Source organism: Apteryx mantelli, chromosome 1 (assembly GCF_036417845.1).
Source record: "Apteryx mantelli isolate bAptMan1 chromosome 1, bAptMan1.hap1, whole genome shotgun sequence".
Taxonomy (NCBI): Eukaryota; Metazoa; Chordata; class Aves; order Apterygiformes; family Apterygidae; genus Apteryx; species Apteryx mantelli.
Genome location: NC_089978.1, coordinates 161,030,262 through 161,050,284, shown reverse-complemented (window position 1 = coordinate 161,050,284; position 20,023 = coordinate 161,030,262). Strand labels below are relative to the sequence as shown.

General features: G+C 39.7%; 1 protein-coding gene across 2 annotated transcripts in view; it reads left to right on the top strand.

Moving 5' to 3' along the window:
• Nucleotides 1-20,023, top strand: part of APPL2 (adaptor protein, phosphotyrosine interacting with PH domain and leucine zipper 2) — a 40,970-nt gene that overhangs the window by 8,858 nt on the left and 12,089 nt on the right. For both annotated transcript variants that reach the window (XM_067308671.1, XM_067308675.1), the window contains 7 exons: nucleotides 6,090-6,149; nucleotides 6,620-6,691; nucleotides 10,349-10,436; nucleotides 12,547-12,588; nucleotides 12,707-12,765; nucleotides 13,761-13,907; nucleotides 16,171-16,253. In XM_067308671.1, the coding sequence (XP_067164772.1) occupies nucleotides 6,090-6,149; nucleotides 6,620-6,691; nucleotides 10,349-10,436; nucleotides 12,547-12,588; nucleotides 12,707-12,765; nucleotides 13,761-13,907; nucleotides 16,171-16,253 (551 nt within the window). The remainder of the gene's footprint in view (nucleotides 1-6,089; nucleotides 6,150-6,619; nucleotides 6,692-10,348; nucleotides 10,437-12,546; nucleotides 12,589-12,706; nucleotides 12,766-13,760; nucleotides 13,908-16,170; nucleotides 16,254-20,023) is intronic.

The window sequence follows — 20,023 nt, the reverse complement described above, 5'->3', positions numbered from 1 at the left end:
ATATATCCAGAGGGGGAACAACATGGGAATTGTGGAGGGTGGTTCTGTTCAGCTTCAGTGTCTCTGTATGCACTTGTCTTGTGATTCCACAGTCACACAGGCAAGACAGCAACAGCCTCTGGGGTTCGCTGTCTTTTTATGTACAGGCTCAAAAGGAAACTCTCCAAAATTACTGAATAGTCTTGGTTTATATGCACTGCATTAAATGGGTATCAAGGCGGCTTGTATGTGTCCAGGGCTATTTTAGGTAGTGCTTTATACAGACATTATTTCTTTCCCCAGATTCATGACACCTCTCTTCTGCATTTTTCAGTAGAGCTTTTTGTTAAATCTGTCTTTATATTGACTTCATTAGACTATAAATCGAGTAGATCACTGATAAGCTGTCTAAGTGGCATACACAGATTTTTGTATTTATTACACTGCACAGCTAACCCCAAGTGTTCTGAATTCTTAAATTACTTCTTGCTAAAAGAACAAGTAAGCCCTGATAATGATTTTTCTAACTGCATTTATTTTCATGCCTTAGGGAACAATTGTGTTGCCTTTTCAAACTTTTTCTTTGAAATAAAGTTTGTTATGCATTTTGTAACCCTTCAGTTCCACATAGAGAAGCTTTCATAGAATATCAGCTAGGACAGACTTGCAATAAAACAGAGTTGTCAGTACTGATTTCTGTGAAGTGCTATATATGTGCGTGCATGTGTGTGTGTGTATATGTATATTATTGTTCCATATTCATTGTAAGTTTGCTATGAAGCACTTCCTGAGTCTTATTCACCATATGCTACTAACAGAGGTAAACAGAGCATAATCACATGATATCTAGTGTATTTGCAAAGCCATGGAAGTTCATTTTAATACTGCTGATGAAGCTGGAGTTGTCACCATGCATGGAAACAAGGTAATATTGTGATGACCAGGATCTGGAGGTCTGAGTGCTACAAGGATACTACAACGTATAGATGCCCTGCTGATAGTAGTTGCTTTGCAGGAAACTGTAAAGATTCTTTCCCTACTGAACTAGACATCATATTGTAGCTGCCTTTCCTGTTTTACAGCAGAATCTTGAATAGTGCCTCCTCTTTTTTCGAGCTATTAGATGATCCTTTGCTGAGCCATTTACATTTGTGAGGACTGAATGCAGCATCAGGGCAAGTTGTACATTAGCCTGATCTTGCGAGGTGCTGCGCAGCCTGAGCACCCTGATGATGCTTAGCTTCTCCCACACTTGGGTTCATGTTTTCAAGCCATTTAAAATGCAAATGTAAACATGTAGGACTGTAACGTTTTCCAGATTGCTGGAGAATTACATATTCCAGGAAGATGACCTGCACATGTAAACAGAGCTGCATAAAACAGTCATATAAAGACCCAGTTCTTTGCTGTGCCTGGTTTTAAAGGTAAATGTGTTCCCCAGTTCTGAAAGGATGAGAAGGCTGTAACTCTGTTGTGGACCACCTTCTTCAACCACCTACCTTTTTCTTCATTATTTATCAAACATTAGGCTTACCCAAATGTAAGCCAAATTTTATTGCATGTCACTGTGCACATACGAGGTTTGGGATATATACCTTTCCTAGTATCTTACTTGTTTACATGAAGAAACATTTGGCAGTTCTGTGTACTGGTTACTTGCAGAGTTTTTAAAGTGCCAGCTTTAGCTGAAGCTGAAGTAGAAAAGTAGCTTTGCAGAGAGCTTCATTATATTAGGACTGGACATGATAGAATAGCTCTGTGTCTTTAGAAGTTAATTTATAGCTCAGCTTAATCCTTCACATGCCCTCAAATCTGGAATCTGGCAGACAACTGTCTACAGAAATACCTTCTGACTTGGATGCATTGGACCCAGAGTTTATTTAGGAAAAAATACAAAAAGAGACCCTAGAAAGGGATGGAATATCTCACAAATAAATGGTTAATGCAGTAGAGATTTTATTACAAACAAGTTACAGAAAAAATCCTACTGTCTTTTGTTCATACAGACAGCTTGGTGAATAAAGGTGATAATGAAGAAGGTGGAATCAACCCAGAAAATCTCAGGCCTTTGCTCTAGCACTAGACAAAAAAAAAAATAGTTGGACATTTTGTTGCTGACTTATTTGAAGGGAGGATGAGGTACTGAGTTAAGAATTAAACCAGATGTTTTCTAATCTGGTATTTTGTCATTTATGATAGATTAATGTTAGATTCAAGACACCATGTTCTTTAGCATTTCTGTGTAATCTCTGTTAGTGAACTATACAAAAGTCTATCTCTCTGCCCTAAGCGTGCTAGCCAAGGTTGCTGGGTTTTTTGCTTAAAAAAAAAAAAGTTAACACAGGAATATATCTGTGATCTTAACTGATCATAACTGCTTGATACCTGTTTCTGTCCAGTCCTTTCTTCCTTCCAGTGTATTTTTTTTACATTAATGCTGCAATGATGTTTTCCCTATTGTGTAAAATCATCTAATGAAAATGCGTATATTTGCAAGGGCCAGTACTGGATATTATTGCCTTCATTCAGAATGCCTAGACTTCTTTTCAGGCTTTTAGAACTTTCTAGTTGATAACCTGTCACTAACAGCTCTCCCATTCCAGAAATGCTTGATGAATTCTGAAATTTCAAAGCAATGTGGAAGAGACTGTGCTGAACAGGCAGTCAGGATTGTATAGTAGCTTTTTTACTGTGGTCTACTGACTTTTCAGGCAGTTTAGGATTAAAAGAAGTGAATGTGGCTGGATTCAGTGGGAAAATATTTTGGAAATTGATTAAAACCTGTTAGAATGATTTTCTTGAGTCAGTGGATCTGTGAATTGAAGCAATGCAAAAAGCTTAAGTCTTCAGACTGATTAGTAGTGGGAGTAGGGGGGAGGGAGAAGGCTGATTAGGAACAAACGGGAGGAGGATTAAACCAAACTTTCCCAGATAAGTGTGCTTAGCAAAGCAGTATTACTACTAGGTCAGCAGAGCACTTTGCCTGCTTCGTGTTCCTTATGCAATGTAGCTGTGGTTATATGTGCTTGCTTAGTTGGAATTGTTTACAAGTGTTTGTTTTGTTTTGCTTTCAGTGATAAAATGAATGACTTTGTATGTCTAATGGGAACAAAATCTAGTAGAGGCTGGGAGAAAGAGGGAAAGTCCCAGGATTAACTCTTTCACATGGGCTGGCAATGAGTAGAAAGTGTTCATGCTGTTCATGCTGTTCTAAACACAAAGCACCCATCCTAAAAATGTGAAAAACGTGACCTGCTGGCATCAGTGGGACATCAGTGATGTGTGATGTTTGGGACTGTCGTCCCCAAATCAGCCCAAAATCCAGAAGTAAACTTTGTATTGGGCCCTTCCATTGATTTTATTTATTTATTTTTCCTGTATCTACAGTAGCATACCATGAATATCTGCTTGTGGTCTATCTGTGGCTTTTGTCACGTGATCACATGCTTGACATGGCGCTGTTAACTTACATGCCTTTGAAGCCCTCAGGGTTTACATGTTTCCCCCATCATCTTGTCAAATACCAGAGACATTTCCTGGGGAGGGGTGATCGTTGGAAGATGCTTCCTCCACACACCTCTCTGCATCGCCAGCCCTCAAACTGTCCCCTCTAGATGAGTAGAGATGCTCTTTATTACTCTATTACTCTTTATTACTTTATTGGGTATCATGGCAGGATGGCGTGGGGGGGGGCATTGAGGATCTGGTAGTCTTAAAAACCAAACTGCTAGAAGTTTTGAGGATCGCTAGCACAAAGGAATAGCCTTTGGTGTCAGCACATTGTTCTAAAGCTTCTCTTCATGTTAGCCAGTTTAAGCCAAAAGCATTTATTTTCAAAATCCAAAACAGACCATGCAGTTGCAGACTTGGCAGGAATAAGTGAACTGAAACAAATGGGAAAAAAGAAGCATGTTTCTAACTTTCAGGTTATTTTCAAAAGGTTTTCCTCACCCCAGCTCAGCTATAAATCTGACAGATGGCACACAGTTCCTGTGTGAGGACTCCATTTCTTACTCAGCTCTTGTCTTTGAGGTGGTGTTCATGAAAAAGATCCCAGACCTGAGAACCTCTGCTTCTTTTTGTAGTCTGAATTCATCTTTGGACTCCACCCACATGTGCAGAAACACACACACCTTTTTGATGTCATCACTCCACAGGGAAGGAGTCTCACCCTTCCTGTCATCAAGCGTTGCTTGCCAACTCCCACTTTGAGGGTGGTAAAGTCTCTCAGCTGCTCTTACTGCCTCAGGGCAGATAGCTAATGTCCATTCCCCTTCTTGGCTAAGCTCTTAACAAGGTTCATTAATTCATTGTAAGATACAACATCCTTTTCCATCCACTGGCTTGGGAAATACTGAAATCCCAAGTGTTTGTGTAAAACTTTCTCACGTAAAAGCTTCACAATTCACGTAACCAGCTTGCAAATCTTACATGATTCCTGGCTACTAAATACTGTAGGAAAGTGTAATGCTTGTTACTAGTTGGTCTGAAACAAGAAAAAAGACTAATCCATCATTGTGAGGTGAAAATGGTCATGGGGAGCACATGATCTGAATTTGGACCCAGATTAGCTCCATTTCTGAGCCCTTGTTTGTGCCTTGGAAGGCCTCTGCTCTCACATCTCCATTGGGCTGGGAGTAATATCACCATAGTCTTTTACGATAGTTGGAATTAGCTCTGCCGTCTTTTTCTGCCATATGTTCTCAGTCCAGCTGTTCACATACAGCTACTGCTACCTCAGCTGTGGCAATGTCTCTTTGCTCTTTCTGAGCACTTGGACACACCGAAGACCCTGGCTAGATGCTTAGGACCAGCCTTGCTGTCTGTGTTAGTCCTCCTTCCTGGCATGCCGAAGTGCAGGCTGTAGTGCAGCATGTCAGAGAGAGCATGAGGCTGAAGCAGAGGCTATTTCAAAATCTCTGGCCCAGATTGGCAACTGTGCCCTGTTCTGTTCCCTCAAGACAGCAGGGCAGAAAAAGAGGACACACAAATTCTGTCCAAGTTTTAATAGTTTTCTGCTCCAGCCCCAGCATAAAGGGTGCTATTAAAGCAATTCAGAGGTTGCTCTAAATTTTACAAAATCTCTATGATCTTATGTATTCGGAGAGGGGAATAGAATATGCTAAGGCATAGTGAAATGAAAAGTAATTAGTTTTCTGAAGTGAAATGAAAAGTGAAATGAAAAGTGAAATGAAAAGTGAAATGAAAAGTGAAATGAAAAGTGAAATGAAAAGTGAAATGAAAAGTGATTAGTTTTCACAGAATCACAGAATTGCTGAGGTTGGAAGGGACCTCTGGAGATCATCTAGTCCAACCCCCCCTGCTCAAGCAGGGTCACCTAGAGCACGTTTTCTGAGTTACCGAGGAAGAGAAAGATCTGACAAGGGTTAATGTAGATCCCAGTTTCACTTTTTTTTTTTAATTCCAGTTTTAAGTCATTGTTAACCAATCAGACACTGAGGAATTGATATACTACAATGAATACATTGAATAAAGGTTCACATATCCAAAAGCTTGTCTGTTTTTTTTTTTCCAGCTATATCAATCAAAATTATACTTTCTCCTGACAAGTCTTGCTTTGGGTAACTCTAAATATGTGCATACTTTCACTGGACAGCTTAACTGTGAGAATACAGAATTATGCACTGTTTTGCACCACTGTATCAGCTTAAAGCAATGTAATTGTATCAGTCCATCCCATGAGCATGAATGTATTATATAAAGGTACATCTACTGACACCCTTTATTTCTGAAAATTTTGGAGAAAGGTGATTAACCTGTATGAAATATTCTTATGCTGGTATGACTGCATACATGTTTGAGGTTGTTCTGGTTTTATTATTTTGAAAAAAAAAATCCTATCTCTAATCAAAGTAGATAAATTGAAGCAAACTGTGTGGTGATCAGGTCTGAAGTGCACCTGCTATTACTGCTTCTCTGTGCAGGTATTTTGGGATTGGTTATTTACATACAACTGCACATCTGTGTAAGTAGTTGCAGATTCAGTCAAGAAGCTGGTAGCAAAGTAGAAACAACAGTCCTAAAGACTTTTCTTTATTTCTATTAACTTGCCACTTTTATTTCTATTAACTTGTCTCTTTTGTTTGTAGAATGAAATGTGTCTTGCCACACAACAGCTTTCGAAGCAGCTCCTTGCCTATGAAAAGCAGGTATGTTGGATATTTTACCTTTGGTTTCTGTTCAGCCTCAGCACTTGTGAAGAAGCCTGTTCAAAGAGCGTGGTTTCCAAAAGTATTTTAGAGCATTGGCCTACTTGATTTCATGTGAAGACAGTTGTAAAATTCCCCAGCACATTGAGGGGAATTAGGTCATTTCTGAGCATCTTGAAAAGCCCAGTCCAAAATGTGAGTTAATTCATAAAGATGCAAACCAATTTGTTCTTATTGTATGACCCTGACTTTAAAATACCCGTTGACTGTATGTTGTGCAAAATCAGTTCCTTTAAAACAAGAGGAGCAAAGTATAAAGAATATGTGTTAATGAGTTACTATTTTTCCATTTAGTTTTATCATTTACTACCTTTTGTAGGAGTATTTATTACCTCTATAGTAAAACATATTTTTTTATACTTATACTCACTTTATTGATTTACAGACCAAATGTGTGTTTCTGTTTTCAGCATTTTGCCTTAGGTAAAGGAGATGAAGAAGTGATATCCACCCTTCATTACTTTTCAAAAGTTGTGGATGAGGTAATTTGAATTGCCAGTAGGATTTTTTTGTTTTTTATTTTGGTGATAAATCCTTTTGATTGTGAGCCTTTCCACTGCAGGCTAGATTGCGCCTGGACTCTATACAGCCATTTAAACAGGGGAGAACGAGAGCATAAACCCACCTTTTTGTAACAGCCTCTTCAGCCTACAGACCACTAGAGCTGTTTCTTTGTCTCCTTCCGACAAGCCATCCTCAGAGCAGAGCTGCACTTACCAAGTAGGGAAATTGGAAGAGAGGCTAAAACAGGACACGTCAGCTAAACTGGAGTCATTTCTAATTTCACTCAGAAAAAAAAATTGCATTTACACTTACAAGCTCTAAACACTGCATTCTGAGCCCAAACTTCCCAGGGATGGAGGCAGGACAGCTGCGTATTGGTAAAGTTGCTGCTTAGTTCATGTAAGATCACGTGAGATCCAAAGGGTGTTGGGCCAGGCAGCAGAACTGCTGAGGGCAGGTTTGGTACTACAGCTGCACACACACACAACACCTCTCCTCTCTGTAGGCAGCTCTTAAGCAGTGGGAGTCTTTCTAAATGTGCTCTTGCTAGGCCTACCCATATAGCATTTCAAGATAATCTCAGTATCTAGGTCCTTATCACTTGTGTATCCTTCTTCAGTGTCACGTCACTCTTCCTGGTATGAGCAGGGCTGTATGCTGTCAGAAGAATGCTGTACTTCTTGTTAGTGTGCTTTTAGTCGTCATTAAGAGGGGAAAGGACTGTCCTGAGGTCTGATTTTGGCAAGGAGACGGGAGATAGGAGGGATGTGGGGCAAAAAGGAAGTTAAAAAATTTATAGCCATGCTCATCCCATGGGTAACTCCAGCGATTTAATGAGAGGAACCCCAAAGGTTAGCTTTGCCCTTAGGCCTTTCTTGCTGCATACCGGTTCTCTGGGAATACTTGAAAGGATACTCGGGGAATACAAGTCAGGTACCTGTCTTGGTGAAGTACGAATAGATCAAAACCAGAACTTTCTCCTTCTCAGGTATAAAAGAATTTTTTTCCAGCTATATCAATCAAAATTATACATTCTCCCTACAAATCTTACTTTGGGTAACTCTAAATATGTGCATACTTTCACTGGACGGTTTAACTGTGAGAATACAGAATTATGCACTGTTTTGCACTCCCGTATCAACTTGAAGCAGTGTAAAGCAGTGTAAAAAGTGTAAAGTGTTGAAGCAGTTTTCAGCCCTTTGCGGGCTGAAAGCTAGGAACCTCTGTGTTCGGTTCTGTAGTTCACAAGAAACTGCTCCTTTCGTTAGCCTCTTTTTGCGTGTGTTAGCTAGCCCCTGTACGTGTTATTTTCCAGTTGTCCATTCTACAGGCATTGAATTACCCTGCTTTAGTTCTGTATCATCTAGTGGGAAACACAGGCTTCCTCCCTACCTGCATAACCCTGCCTAGAGGCCTCCAGAAGGATACTATACCCTGAACAAACAGGCAGAATATAATGTCAGTGTGTAGTATCCTCATAGCATAACATCATAACATCAGGCACTCCAGCAGTGTAGTAGACATCCTACCTGAACACATCTGAGACTCTTTTCCATGTCACTGCTGACATGACAGCCTTGCCTTCATCCTGTACAGTGTCAAACGGGTGCTTTAAAAATATGTCTTGATGTGCAGAATTTTAGGGAGATGCTTACAAGATAAGGAATGAGAAACTGATCTAAGGGAAAAATATTTAAATGGGACCTTTCCTTGTATGTCTCCCATTGTGACTGTGTCCTGGTTAACCCTCATGAGTGGAAAGAGTCTAGTCATGGAAGTGGAACTGGAACTCTGTGGTATAGAGAACTAACAAAATCTGGCTAATAAGGGTTAATTACAAATGAAATCCTCTTCAGTTAAGCTTTAGCATTAATGGTCAAGTGAACTGCCCTAATACGGTATGTGGGAACTGAAAAGTTCTTTGGATCATTGGAAAACACCAGGCAGGAATTAAATTCAGCATTTAGGGGAAGATCCACATCTGTCTCACATACCTTGAGAAATGCATTTTGAGCATGATGGTGTGTTATATCCTTTTCTTGTCTGCTGGGCACAAATGGCAGGTGTGCTTCTTCAACAACTGTACAGTGCTAGGGCCCACACTCTGATCCAGAGTGTCTTCATATAGATCATCGCTCTGCAGTTTTGCGCCGCCAAAGATGACTTTTTAGATTATTATTATAGTAGGGTTTGACAGCTATAGTTGAGGGATGCACCCAGTTGTGTAGGGTGCTGTACAAACATAACAAAAGAAAGAGTTTGTATACTTTTGCTTTCAAGGGAAAAATAATTTTTGTAGGTTATATATATAATGTATTTAAAACAAAAGTGCTTTAAAAAAAACCCTGCATTCATGCACGTAGCAAGAAAACCGAAGTTACAGTGGAAGCCTGTAAGTAAGCACGTATGTGTTCATCAGAAAGCTGGAGTAGGTAGTGGATTGGAAAATAACAGTGAATATAAATCACATGATTAGGATGGCTGTAGATTAACCACTGGGGCTTGTTGGTCTTCCTTCATGGAAATGGGAGAAAGATGCATAATGCAGAAATTGGTGCTAATTTTTCTGGTGAAAAAGTATTGGTGATCTGCTAGTACTTACTCAGGCAAAATCCCGGTTGGTGTTGAGTGTTGCATGCAGAAAGACCATACGGGCCACTGATTTTTAGCAGGAGACGTTTGAGGTTGAGTATTATGAAAGGAAGAAAAAAGTCCATAGTGTGACTGTGGCTGCCAGATGCTGAGCTTGTCATTTTGAAAATTTTGGTTGTACCTGTTTCTTTCTCCCACTTTACATGAGGAAAAAACATAAGAAATGAAAGTACTAATAAATTTAAGCTTTTTGTTTTAAACTGACACACTAAACTTATAAAAGGTAAGGTATACTTGCATTTTATTTTGAAAACTTCAAATTGCATTGACTGTTTATTTAAGTCCTTTATTTGGACAAAATGGGAGTTTCTAATACTGCCCAAGTAAGAAGCAGTGTTTGCATAGTAAACTGTGGAGAGCACATAGTGTGAAGATGCATGCTTTTGTTCCAAGCTTGACTTCTGGCAAGTTTGCCTCGTTTTCTTGGCTATCTGCTAATAAGATAATATTTCTGACTGGAGCACTTAAAGATGTTTGTTGATGGCTACTGGTGTGTAGCCATCAGTGTCAGTCTTTTACTAACTTTATCAGGACTCAATTGCTTTAGGTTGTGTTCAGGAGTGTTTTATATGAGTTTTCAAAGTAACCAATATAAAGGCCCTAACACCAGAATTTGAATAAACTGAGAGTTTGATGTTTGCTATTCATGGATTTTTAATACCTTGGAGGAGATATGTGTAAGGCCAAATGATCGATGATAATGATATTTGGTGGTCTTGATATATTTGCACCATTTGCGAGGAGAAATACCATAAAGCAACCAGACCTTGCACAATTTTGCTCAGTGAGAGGTTTGCTAAGAAATTTGTCCTTTATGACAAAGGTAAACACCTATGCTTTATATCATATATGAACACTGGTTTCTAAGTAGAAAGCTGACATTCAGGAGGTCTAAGTTTGTTGCATAAAGATGTACATCACAGTGTATATTATTCTTTTTACATACATTGTGTCTTGGGGGCATTCCTCTTTTTCTGTTTCAGCTCAATATTCTCCATTCTGAACTGGCAAAACAGCTTGCAGATACAATGGTTCTCCCAATAATACAATTTCGGGAAAAGGATCTCACGGGTAAGTTTAATTTTTCTCTTGGTATTTTGTTGCCTGATTTATTTCATAATAAGCTGAGGCTTAATGTCACATACAAATTTTTCTTATGTTAATTCAAAGAAAAGTTTGATATTTATCTACTGCAGAATATCACTGCCAGGTACAGGCTTTTGCTCAGACATAAATAGTGCACATTCACCGTGTTTTATGCAGGTGGTGCAAGTTTGAAAATACACGGGTTTGTTCTTTGTTGAGTTACTCTGCTTTTACACTAGTGTAATTTCATTGAAGTCACTGATGTTATAATTGCCCAAAGCAGGGAAATTTAGCAATGAATCTGGCTTGTAAACAGTGTTAATCCCACTTCGGAAGTTTAGGTTTGTTTGAAAGGCACAAGCAGGAATGTTTTTTTTCCATCTTAATATACTGTATTCCCTCCCTTTTAAGCAATCCATCCTCTTTAAATCTCTGCTATCCCAGGAAAGTTCCAAGTAACTTGATTGCACAAACTTGGAAATTTCTTATTTAAACAGCAAAGCAATAATGCAAACATTTGGTATAATTTCAAAGGAGGGCAGATATTCAAGGTCAAGGATGCTCTAACCTACTCATGCAACAGAAACATGAGGTTTTAGCACAGCATGTTCATCTCACTCTTCTGTTTATGTACTTTTTAAAGACATTTTATTGGGAGACAGAACAACTGCAACAAAATAATAGCTGGTTTACGTTCCTTATATCATACCATCCTATTTAAAAAAGACATCAAAGTGCCTAGCAAAATGGATATCTTGTTTATAATTTAGTGTTAAAAATCAAGCAGTATTTGGATGGTAAGGTTTTTGTTCTATAAATGCTTTCACAACTCTTTAATGTGACTTCATTGATACGGTGCTTCTACTCCCATCTTTGTGGCTTCTGTCCCCTGGTGCATAAAAGGAGAGCAGAAAAAGAAGATGCAAGTGAAGCCTGCAACCAAAAACCTCAGCTGCTTCAGACATGACAAAAAATGAAAGTTTCTTCTGCTTCCTTGGATGTCAAAGTTTGTTTTATTCTGTCCATCCATCCCAACCTCCATTTTTGTCTGACAGTAGAGCAGCATTTTTAGTAGAGAGGCCTGGATGCATTGAAATTTCTCTGTAGGCTTAAACAAAGAAGCAAGGAAAATTAACTGCGTTCTCTTGCTTTTACTTATGATTCTGTTATGTGCATGTACTGAAAACTGTAGAAACCTCTAGGTACAAGTTAGTCAAACCTGAGCAAGAGTTTCTGTCTTCCTGCATTAGAGTCATGCAGAAGTGTTGGGGGAAGAAAAAGTGGCAGGAAGCTGATCTATGAGTAGGCTGTTACAAATAACCAGAGACCATGATGACATCTCACAATTTCCCTTATTTTTTTTCACAGTTGCATAATAGCTGTTCTTATGAATTCCTTTCTTTGTAGCTTTTTGAAAAGGGCTTTGCCAGTTGTAGTAGATACTGATATGGACACTGAGAGCAGTTTGTGCCCAATACTTTTGAAAGTTGAGTCGCCTATTTAGCTTTTCTTCCCTCTACCTGAATCAGAAACTTCTGGCCCACGTTTGTCAGTTAAGCATCATGGCCAGCAATCAGATGTGTTTGATAAATGTTTCTTTTCACAGAGAAGCTTAGCAAAAAAAAAAAGTTCTGCATTGATGAAGAGTCATTGACAGGAAAGGGACTTAGTTCAGATGTTGTGGTAGTCTCTGGGACCTCCTGAGATTTCTCTGTATCATGTAAGCATGGTCAGAAGCTGTTCAGAACTGCTGGTCTTTTGCAGTAGCAGTGGGCCTTTTGTGATGACAAGCATAGAGAAATGGTGCTTCTTTGGGTAAATTACACCGACAGATATGCAATCTTTTTCATATTCATAAGTTATTCAATGAAGTAAACTTGGCTCTTACTTCTCTGTCTGCCTGTTGATTTCTCAACCAGCTGATTTGGTTTATTGTTTTCCAGACAGACACAATTTATGTATCTCTACTTTAAAAGGTTTGGAATGACTTAGGCATGAAGTGTGCACTTAAAGGGTTTTAGTTTTGTCGTGGTCTCAGTTGAACAAATGGTGTTTACAGCTCTTTTTATTTTGAATATTTAATTTTCTTTTCCAGAAGTGAGCACGCTGAAGGATCTTTTTGGCCTTGCTAGCAATGGTATGTTTCGTGGCTTTGTCTGTTTGTAATGGCGCACGACTGTTGCATCACAGAAGCCATTTTAAATCTATGCACACACACATCACAACTCTAAAAAAAAAATGTTCCTTGTCTACAGAACATGACGTGTCCATGGCAAAGTATAGCAGGTTACCGAAAAGGAAAGAAAATGAAAAGGTAAAGAATGTGAAAGGGAAAAGGAAAAGTTTTCATCAGCTGTTCTGTCTACATCATTATAGCTAACCCTTACATGCACTAATGAACTTTTGAGAGTTCATCACTTAAATTCACAATAGTTCAAGAGTACTTGTGATTCAGTTTCCAAGCAGACACAAAGCTTTTAGACTTCAGTTCAGCAAAGTTATACATGTTTACTCCAAGTTAGGCAAGTGATCAAATATTTTGCTGAACTAGAGCCCCTCGGATGCAGGGGAGCTCTTCAGACAGAAACAATCCAAATGGTTATAAATAGATTTGTATAGGGCTACTGCTGTACAGCGAATGTGATGATGCTGTATGACTGAGTACAGTTCATTGGGAACTGTGTCATGAAGCCTTGTGTCTGCTGTGTATAAAACATCTCATTTTCCTCATCTGCCTTCCTGCTAGGTTTCTCTGTATGCATTGTAATTCCACTTACAGTACATGAAACTGAGTTGGTGGGATTGTTTTGTGCATCTCCTTCATTGCCCACTGGACCACTACTCCAAAGGACACTCCTGTATGCCAAGAACTTATGATTAGGTCTATCATAAGAGTGCTTCAATTCTAGAAGGGCAGGATGGTCCTTTAAGGGAAATGCAGAAGAGAATGTGATAGAGCACATTGTGAAGTATTCATCTGTGAATTCTGCACTTAGAGCCTTGTGTTGTGACCCCAGCTGCAAATAAATTTCTTGCATTGCAATCAGATCCAGTGTGTTAGCTGCAGTAGTTGTATAGTTTGTAGTCATAGGAGCTGCCCAAATGCTTAAGTATCTCTTGCTAGAGCAGAACTTAAAGTACTTGATTTGGGGCTTGGTTTGCTTTGTTTGTTTCTCATCCTTCATTTTAATGTGGAGAGGTTCTGTAGTGACAGTTGTTTAATGGTAACTTGAAAATAATCAGTAAATATGTCCAAATGAACAGCAACACTTTGTCAGACTCAATTTTTATCAATCAATTTTTATCCAGCTTAAGGCAGAAGTGGCAAAAGAAGTGGCAAATGCGAGGAGAAAGCAGCATCTTTCATCTCTGCAATATTACTGTGCCCTGAATGCTCTGCAGTACAGGAAGAGAGTAGCAATGATGGAACCTATGCTAGGATACACACAAGGACAGGTATGGATGGTAAAGCTACAATATCACCTAGGCATGCCCCTGGGAAGAATAAGACATTGTAGCTCTGGACTTCTTTGGCAGCTGACAAATAAAAGTGGGAGAAGACCGTACTCAGCATGCCTAGATTTTAACAACTGACTTTGTTTATGGCAGACAGTTGGATACTTAGGTCATTCAGAAAAGACAAGTGAAAAAAAAAATCCAATACACTTAAATGCAAAATCAGTACAGCCTGCGCTTAATTTGTTCATGACTAAACTATCGGTACAATAGCGTTCACTTGCACTGTTTATTCTGTCTGCACAAACTCTCCTGTGTAGCAGTTTCCTTTCTAGCACATGATGTTTGGCATACTGATGAGGAGTTTACAGGACAGGGAACAGAGCGTGCACTGGAGAACTGGAGAGATAGAATAGTAGAATGGATTGAGCATGAGGCTGGGAAATCGTTTTTGTAATTTTTGTTCTGCCAGCAATTTGATAGAGTGTCTGAACACACGTTTCTCAAGTCTGTAAAATGTGGTAGTAATACTAATAGTCTGACTTTCCAAGATGCCAGGAGAATCAACAAACTAGTATTTTCACGGCACTTGATTCTCATTACACACCTGTTTTAAGGGTCCCTTGTGCTTCCACACTGATGAAAGAAAGCATCTGGGAAAATGAGAATGGAGCCACGAAAACAGAAAGAATGGATTCAGTGCTCTGTTTGAGATTGTAGTGTGGCTCATCTTCTCCATTGTTCTGTGTCTTTTGCAAATCACATGTCCTGTAAAAAATGGGTACTAAAGGAGAGTTCACAGTTGCTTTACTTGAAGTGCGAGTTTACACTGCTTCTCTGTTGTAATTATACCTGCACAAAAGAAGTCACCTGGAAGCCAAACAGAACTTCCTTTCCTTGTATTTTATCCAGCAAAATTACCATGCCTCAGTGCTTTATGCAGGAAAGTCTTAGGCTGCTGTGGGAATGGCTGAGCAGCCAGAAGCCAATTGATACTGATGTTTAAATACTGTGAACCACCCTTCAGCTTTGCCAGTATATGTTTTCTGTATTAATCACTCAGAACTTGTGTGCCTTCTATTTCACATTTCTGCAGAATGATCAGGCCCTATGGAGTTTTCTGGAAGAAGCAATTGCTAATGCAGGACTCGTTTGACTGAAAACTTACATCAACATCTGAGCTAGGCATGTCAGTCTCATTGTAGTCAGTGGAATGTAAGACACTTCCTTTCTAAAGTAGGCTGTTGAAATAGAAGAGGTGAATCCTCCTTTAAGAGAGCCTGTTTCTCTCCTTTGTCTATAAAGGGACAATTCTGTGGTCAATAACTTAATTGCAGAAATCTGTGTTATAGGTGGAATATATATATCTGTATTATAAGAGGAATCCCATCTCCCAAGGTTAGGGGAAAAGGAGTGGAATTGCAAGTACAGTCACATGAGAGAGGGTAAATCGCTCAACAGCAAAGAATTGTTCCAGTGTTTTTACATTTCTGCCAGAAGTGGTTCACTGGATCTTTCTGAGAAAGCTAATTAATCACACACACGCACTACCCACATCCATGTTTCATACAGCTGTTGGGATGTCCTAACTGTGACTGTGTGCCTCACAGAGGGGTAATCCAAGGTCAAGTCTACACCGAGGGCTTTGCTGCTGTTGCGTGCCTGCTGAGCCATATCAGCAAAGTGTTCCTAGCATGAATTCATCTTCTGTCACAAAAAGTGCACTTTGACCTTTGTGGCTGCTTTCAGCTGCTTCAGTAGAAGAAAATCAGTGGTAAAACTGTATTTGATAGAACTGGTTGCCTTGGAGGCTTCTGCTGGCACAACTACACTGGTTGTGCATCACTTTCCTGACGGACTTTGCCACAGCAGTTTAAAAAATTTTAGGTTGGACTTGACCTACCAAATCTAATGGAAGATTTATGTCCCATGCCTTTTGATGTGGTGGCATTGGATGCAGTGGCTCAGAACATCATTAGACCCAGTGGTGCACAGTGCTGCTATGGGAGAAGGCTACCTGTCTCCTTAGTCATTCAGCACCTTCATTGGGAAGGTACCTGTCAGCAGCCAGTAGCTTATGTGTGTGTTTAAAGGGTGTGCAAGAGGGTGGAAGGATGCAAAAGTGATAAAGAAAGGAAGGGAAGGCAGTCATTTTAACGACGTCTTTGATTGTCAGCCCAAGGCATTGGTCATCATGGGATAGCTGTTAACACAAGCCCCACAGTCTGTTGCTTGTCTTCCAGCATTCCCTTGTATTTTTCAGATCAACTTTTTTAAGAAAGGAGCAGAGATGTTTTCCAAAAGAATGGACAACTTTTTGTCGTCTGTTTCAGACATGGTTCAAAGGTAAGATGATACTTTAGGCTTCCTGGTGTTTGTTCCATTGAATTCTGAGCAATACTGCTATAATCTTCAGCACCTGGTGGACACTACCTGCATTTCTTACTCAGGAGAGTGCTTCCATGCTTGTATTGTATTGTTGGGTATATAATGCTAAAGCAGCAGGTGGAAGGGAGGTATGTTTGTACATATAAAGGAAAATTCTGTCAGTGCACTACAGACTGTTTGTACAGTATAGCCAGTAACAATATACTGTAAAGTGTTTAAATGCACTCTTACATTTCTGTGTCTCTTCCTGAACACAAAAACACGGAATTTGGGCTTAAAAGGGCTTAATAGAAGTAATAATATAATAGAGCTAAAGTGCATTCTGAATTACAGGTATTTATACTTGCTGGGTCTTCTGCAGTAAAAATAAATTATTTTTACAGTAGCCTCCCAAATTAGATTTTGGACCTGTTGTGGTTGATGCTGTATGTACACAAGGCAAATAAAACTTATTACCTAGGGAACATACTCATTGCTTCCAGTGTAGGCTGTATCTGTCCACTTAAGTTCAAACTCCTTTGGATAAGACCTTATTTAATAAACTGCTCCAGTTTAGTACTCCTAATTTTATGATTATTTCTTCTATTTTCCCTCTCTGTGTGCTCTTCTATATATAATGGAGACTGACATTTTCTTTATAATTAAGTCCCAGTAACTGTTGTAAACTTTACATTTAAAATGAAACCTATCAGAGAGAACATGAAATATTTATTTTAAATCAGCTGGAACACTAGACTGATTCCTTTGCCTTGTTGCTTCTTACCTTTCATATTGGAATATATCCACGTCATTACTTATATTGACTCTGGTGGGATTTTAAATAATGCATACTTGTTAATTTGAGAGCAGTGTTATAAATAACTTCACTGTGTAGTAGATTGTTTTTCACCAAATGATTCTTTATTTCCTATACCTTTATGCTTATTCATATACCTTTTCACACTCGCTTTTCAAGCAACTCCCTCTATAGTCAATGTAGCATTTGTACAGAGTGGATAACAGATTTTAAACTCCCTTAAAATAGAGCCCTTTATTTATTAAGAGCATTTTAGCTGTGTCTTATAGGCTCTGTGTGCAAGGACCACTTTGTATATTTACAAATTCTTGCTGTGTAGTGAGGATCCTACCACTGGATCCTCATCATAGAATAAGCCTTTGTTTTCCAAAGTCTGAAGGATTTGCACTCTGGACAGTACACAGTGCTAAATGGAAACAAAAGTAGGCTGCTCGCTTGGTTTGCTGAGTCTGCCCTTTTTTCTTTTTTTTTTTTTTTCTCCCAAAGTCTGTCACATAGCAGAGCTTGAAAGCATAACCCAAATGTGGCTAAAGCAGGAGTGTGAGGTTCTTGGAAAACCCAGAAGAGAGGTTTCCAAAACTCTGAACCACACTATACAACTCAGCAGTTATCAACACAGGACATGGTTTCATGATTTAAAATTACACAGTCACTGAAAAATGTGTCCCTTTCCTTCTTCAGTGCTGGAAATCACAAGGCCCTCAGTGAGTCAGATCTGCTGCTGATCTAGCTAGAAGCTTTTTATTTGTCAGATTTGTTTTCTTTCACAACAGCAAGTTGATCCAACTCACTGTGCAGCTCCAGAATTTCAGCAGCAATGTAGCGTTACATCTGTTTAAGCTGATTGTGAAACTGACTCTTCATATTTAAAAGTATTTTCATTTACATAGTAAACATTGCTAACAGTGTCAAAGCATGTTAGAAAGGAGAGGTCATTAACTTATCCTCAGTAACCTATTGATCTAGTTGCCACAAATGCATACAACTTCAAAATTACCAGCTTTTCTCTCCTTTCTACCTTGAAGATAAGAGAGATAGGCCTTAGGAAGAGCAGTCCAGTCTCAGGAACCATGAAGATGCCAGGGCAGTTTTGTTGGAAGGAATTTATGGTGCAACAAAAATGGCTGATGAAAAAATTCATTAAAGTAATACTAATATAAAAGTTGACAGCATTGTTCCATTTTATTTCAAATTTTAATTTAAATAATTCCTGTTCCGACAGTTAATATTGAAAGGCACTAGGTTGCAAAATTATGATCTAATTCAATTCAAATTCAATGATATTACTTGGCCAGGTGGTAAGATACCCACAGTTGGTCTCGTTTTGGAGGTGATGTGGGAGCTTAGGAAGTCTGAGCTTTCAAAAGATAGGAAATGCTGGAAATAAGCTATCACAAAGCAAACTAACACCATGATGCTAGAGTGACTCTTCATCTGCCCAGTCAAATCCTGCTTAGCACTGACTTAAATGCATCAGTCTCTTTATAGGTCACTTCTGCAGTTATAGTACATCACCAGCTTCTACAACAGGCTAAAGAGAACAGGGGAAGAACCATACGTGCTTGCCTTGTACTCTTCCACAGGCTTTTGGCAACTGTCAGAGATAGGATAGTGGCCTCAATGGATCTCTGGTCCTGCTCTGTATTATGTGCCCATGTTCTCCATAAGGTTTAGCCACTTAGGCAGCAAGGAGAGGGGGAAAGTTGCTTAAAGCACGGGTGCAGATGCTAATGACTTTCTAAGGTAAAGCAACGACAAGTATTCTTGTGCTGCCACCCCATGAGTCTTCCTAGTAACCTGGATACAGTTAGTAACTCCCTAAGTTTGGAAAAGTTATTAAACAAATCAAATATTTACTAGTATTCTTCTTCTGTAAGTTGAATATGGACCTCTGGAGGTCATGTGGTCCAACCAACTGCTGAGAAGAGGGTCAGCTACAGGAGATTGCTCAGGGCCGTGTCTGGTCAAATTTTGAGCATGTCCAAGGATGGAGATTCCCCAGGCTTTCTGGGCCCTATGTCTAGTGTTTGACCACTCCCACTGTGAATTCCCCCTCCCTCCCCCTTACCCCAGTATCTAATCAGAATTTCCCTTGTTGCAGCTACTGTCCGTTGTCTCACATGCTATCACTGTGCACCTCCAAGAAGGATCTGACTCTGCCTGTATTACCCTCCCATTAGGTAGTTAATAGCAATAAGATCCCTCCTTAGCCTTCACTTTCTGAGTCTGAAAAACAGTGTTCTCTGCCTCTCCTCATGTATCATGTGCTCTGGCCCCCTAACCATCCTGGTGGCCCTTCACTGGCCTTGCTGCAGTTTGTCAGCGTCTTTCCTGTGCTGGGGGTCCAAAACTGGACACAGTACTCCAGCTGGAGTCTTGCCAAGTGCTAAATAGAGGGGAATAATGACCACCTTTGGCCTGCTGGCTACACTCTTGCTAATACTGCCCAGGATGTGACTGGCCTTCTTTGCCACAAGGGCATGGCACTGCCTCATGCTCAACTTCTTGTTCTCCAGGACCCCCACGTCCTTTGCTGACAGCTGCTTTTTATCTGTTTGCCTGCCAGCCTGTACTGTTGCATGGGGTTATTTTATTCCAGGCACAGGACTTTGTGGAACTTCATGAGGTTCCTGTTTGACCATTTCCCAGCCTGTCAAGGTCCTTCTGAATAGCAGCTCTCCACTGCAGCATACCAATCAGTCCTCCCAATTTGGTGTCATCTGTGCATTTGCTGAGGGTGCAGTTTGTCCCATTGTCCAGCTCTTGTTAAAGACTTTAAAACTGCCACCCTAGTATTGACCCTTGAGGGATGTCACTAATAGCTGGGTACTAGTTAGACCTTGTATCACTGATTACAACCTATTCAGCCCAGTAGTCCGGCCAGCTTTTCTACCCATCTTGCAGTACACTTCTCCAGTTCATATTTCACCAG